Source organism: Austrofundulus limnaeus, unplaced genomic scaffold, assembly GCF_001266775.1.
Source record: "Austrofundulus limnaeus strain Quisiro unplaced genomic scaffold, Austrofundulus_limnaeus-1.0 Scaffold1, whole genome shotgun sequence".
NCBI classification, from domain to species: domain Eukaryota; kingdom Metazoa; phylum Chordata; class Actinopteri; order Cyprinodontiformes; family Rivulidae; genus Austrofundulus; species Austrofundulus limnaeus.
This window is the reverse complement of record NW_013952403.1, coordinates 3,724,582-3,727,775: the sequence shown is the minus strand read 5'-3', so window position 1 is coordinate 3,727,775 and position 3,194 is coordinate 3,724,582. Positions and strand designations below refer to the sequence as shown.

Below are 3,194 nucleotides of genomic sequence, written 5' to 3'. Positions count from 1 at the left end.
AGGAAGCTGAATCAGCCGGCGGGCGGCGTATAATGTCCAACACGAAGACGAGGATGTTGAAAGGTGAATAAACATTCCAAACTGACAGAAAAATATAATTAAAGAGCAACAATCATGAAGACGGTGTTTGTGACTGTCGGGACCACGAGCTTTGACGAACTAATCGAACACGTCACATCCGCTGAGGTCATTCAGGTAAGTAAAGTAGACAGGTAATGAAGAATGACTAAAAATAAATTAAAAAAACCCACCAGATTTGTCCTATTAGTCTGTCCCGTTTCTCCATTAGGAGTTAAAGACTCGTGGATATGAGCGTTTGGTTCTGCAGGTCGGAAGAGGGGCGGTGCTTCCAGCTGCTGACAGCTGTTCTCAACTCAAACTGGAGGCTTTCCGATTCAAAGACTCGATAGTAGAGGACATGAGACAGTCTGACCTGGTCATCAGCCACGCTGGTGGGTAAATGAGGGGAAAAATATTCAGACGATAAATCAAGTACTTTGTGTACTGCACAGAAAATTACATAAACAGTTCTCTTATTTTTTGTCAAATAACAAATAGTATTTTTATTTCGTGCTAGTGGTAACAATAATGCAGCATATTTGTACAAATGACAGCAGTAAGCCCACTGTAAACAATTCAAAATTTTATCTTATTTATTGAGCTGATGCAAAACAAATTATTTTTCCATTTGGTGGTTTGTTTTTCTTTTGCAGCTTTGTAGAGCCTGTTGATAGTGACCATTCAAATATACTTAGCACAAGAAGTAAGGACATTTATGATGGGGCCACATTTGTAAGGAATATGCATTTGTGGGATGAGCAGTAGAGCCGAGTATGTGGGTTGCACACATGAACAGTTTGCCAAATCTTCAACACCAAACAGCTTATTTTGCTGCTGTTGTTGACACTTGTTGAAGACAAGCTCCATTATTGAAGACAGGATGTTGGCCTGTGTTGTTTAATCATCATCTCTTGAGACGAGCTCAGTGATGACAGTGTCATCAACAATTTTAATGTGTTGCTGAGCAGAGGAGAGGGTTCAACGTCAGCACATAGGATTTTAAGTAGAGTTTCTATCAGATTCAGAGGTTAACCTTCATCCTCTACAGCTTGTATTATTGGGTTTTAATTGTATCATTATTTTTAAACATCTCAAGACAACCAGAAGGTTTTTGTTATGGAAGTTTCAGGTCATGATTCCTGGATTTAAATTTGTTTCATAACAGCTGATGGTTTTACTCTTCTTTTAGACCTTGGCAAAGTAAAAACACACAGTAGTTTATACTCAGCATATGACTTGTTTGGACTGATTAGCCCGGACCGGATCTGCAGCTGTTTGAGAAATTAGGTCAAGAGACACGAGCTTTTTGAGAGAAGCAGCGAGTCTGTTTTGTCAAACCTGTGTTGAACGCTTGAGATTTTTCTCACTGTGACTTCCACTGGCAGCCATTGCCATGAAGTGCATTATTTTATGTATGAGCAAATCCGACTCTGCTTTGACCTTTACGTCTGGAAATATATTTATAAAGTCCAGATCAGGAGTTTGGAGTTCACCGCAGAACCAGATGGTGATGGAAAACTCCTGAATATTGAAGCAGAGACAAATATAACAGAACAGTTTGATTTAAACTTTTATAAATGATCAACTTTCTGCACTAAAGTACTTTTATTTGCTGATAAAATTAAAAAAATAACCATAAATGTATTAACTTATAGAATGATTTGTAAAGTGTATTTAAAGCAGCAACCTTTGAAGGGATTGCCCTCTGCCTTGCACAACGTTTTCATCTAAGATACTTTGGTCCACGTGGCTGCGTTTTCCTAAAAAAATCATSCCCACCAAGTAGCAAAAACAAGGGCACACACACACAGGTTTGTATTTCTATCCTTATTAGGACGTTCATTGACTTCCATTCATTTCCAGTAATTTCTACAGCCTAACCCTGACCACAAACCCTAAGGCTAACCTCACAGGTTACTCAATTCATACCTTAGTCCTAAACCCAACCCAAAAATGGAGTTTCACTATATTAGGACCGGTCTTTGGTCCCCATTAGGACTACTGGTCTTGACAAGGTAGGTGTGTATACTGGAAATGGTCCTAAATAGGTAACAAAAACAAGTACATACACACACCCATCCTTGTATTTGCATCAAACTAGGACAATGTATTGACTTCCATTCATTTTTGTAACTGTATTTATGCCTAACCCAGACATTTTCCCTAAAATTAACCATTACTGGTTTACAGTTAACCCTAACCTAAACCAAAACTTAATTCATACCATACCTCTAAACCTAACTAGGAAAGCACAGCAGAGCTGCAAATAAAGTGAGGACATTGAAGAGGTACTCACTTTAAATCAAAGAACTCACTTTGATAGTAACTATGGCACAAATGGTCCTCACTCTGTTGTCAAAACAAGTACACACACACACATACAGGTAATGAAAATACAAATAGAAAAGTAAATTGTTTAAAGAAAAACAGGACGAACCTAAAGGAAAACTAACAGTAAAAATAAAAAGTTTCAGTGACACTACAGTGCAGCGCAGGTCATTCTTGAGATCCATTAACTGTTTTTGTTACTGAAATAATTATTCTTTGTTAAAGATTCTGTCTGTAATCAGGAGATCCTGAGTGTTACTCCTTTGTTTTATTTGTATTACATGTCCACCCACTAGGGGCACTGTTATGCCAGGAGCATGTGTTTTGGGTTTGTGTTCTTCTTCGTCGCTCTCTGTATGTCTGTTCGGGGGATGCACATGGCGGAATAAAGCTGAGTAAAGAAACGAGTTATTTCTTTTAGTTAACATTGGTAGCAGAGGATGGTTAGTAACTACAGAGTTCCGCCAACGTTTGAGGAAGGAAAGCCTTACGAAAGCTGGAAGAATGAAGTCAACATTTGGACGAGAGTTACAGATTTGGAGTCGAAAAAGCAAGCGCTGGCTGTCGCCCTGGCCCTGTCTGGAAGAGCGCGGGACACGGCGATGGAAATTCCGGTAGATGATCTAAATAAAGACACTGGTATGACAACGTTGTTTGCTAAACTAGATGACTTGTTCTTAAAAGAGGAAAAGGACAGGATCTATGAAGCATACTCGGACTTTGATCGGATCATAAAAGAAGTTAACATGTCAATGGCGGACTATATTATTGATTTCGAGCAGCGTTACTCGCGGATGAAGAAATAC

General features: G+C 39.0%; 1 protein-coding gene across 3 annotated transcripts in view; it reads left to right on the top strand.

The window, feature by feature from the left end:
• zgc:92907 (ALG13 UDP-N-acetylglucosaminyltransferase subunit) overlaps positions 1-3,194 on the top strand; it is a 4,373-nt gene continuing 1,179 nt past the window's right edge. The window contains exons 1-2 of one of the 3 annotated variants that reach the window (XM_014005574.1): positions 1-195; positions 290-452. In XM_014005574.1, the coding sequence (XP_013861028.1) occupies positions 115-195; positions 290-452 (244 nt within the window). In that variant the 5' untranslated portion in view covers positions 1-114. Of the gene's footprint in view, positions 196-268; positions 453-2,626; positions 3,028-3,194 lie in introns of those variants that run through there. The other 2 variants (XM_014005592.1, XM_014005582.1) reach the window with 2 other exon arrangements.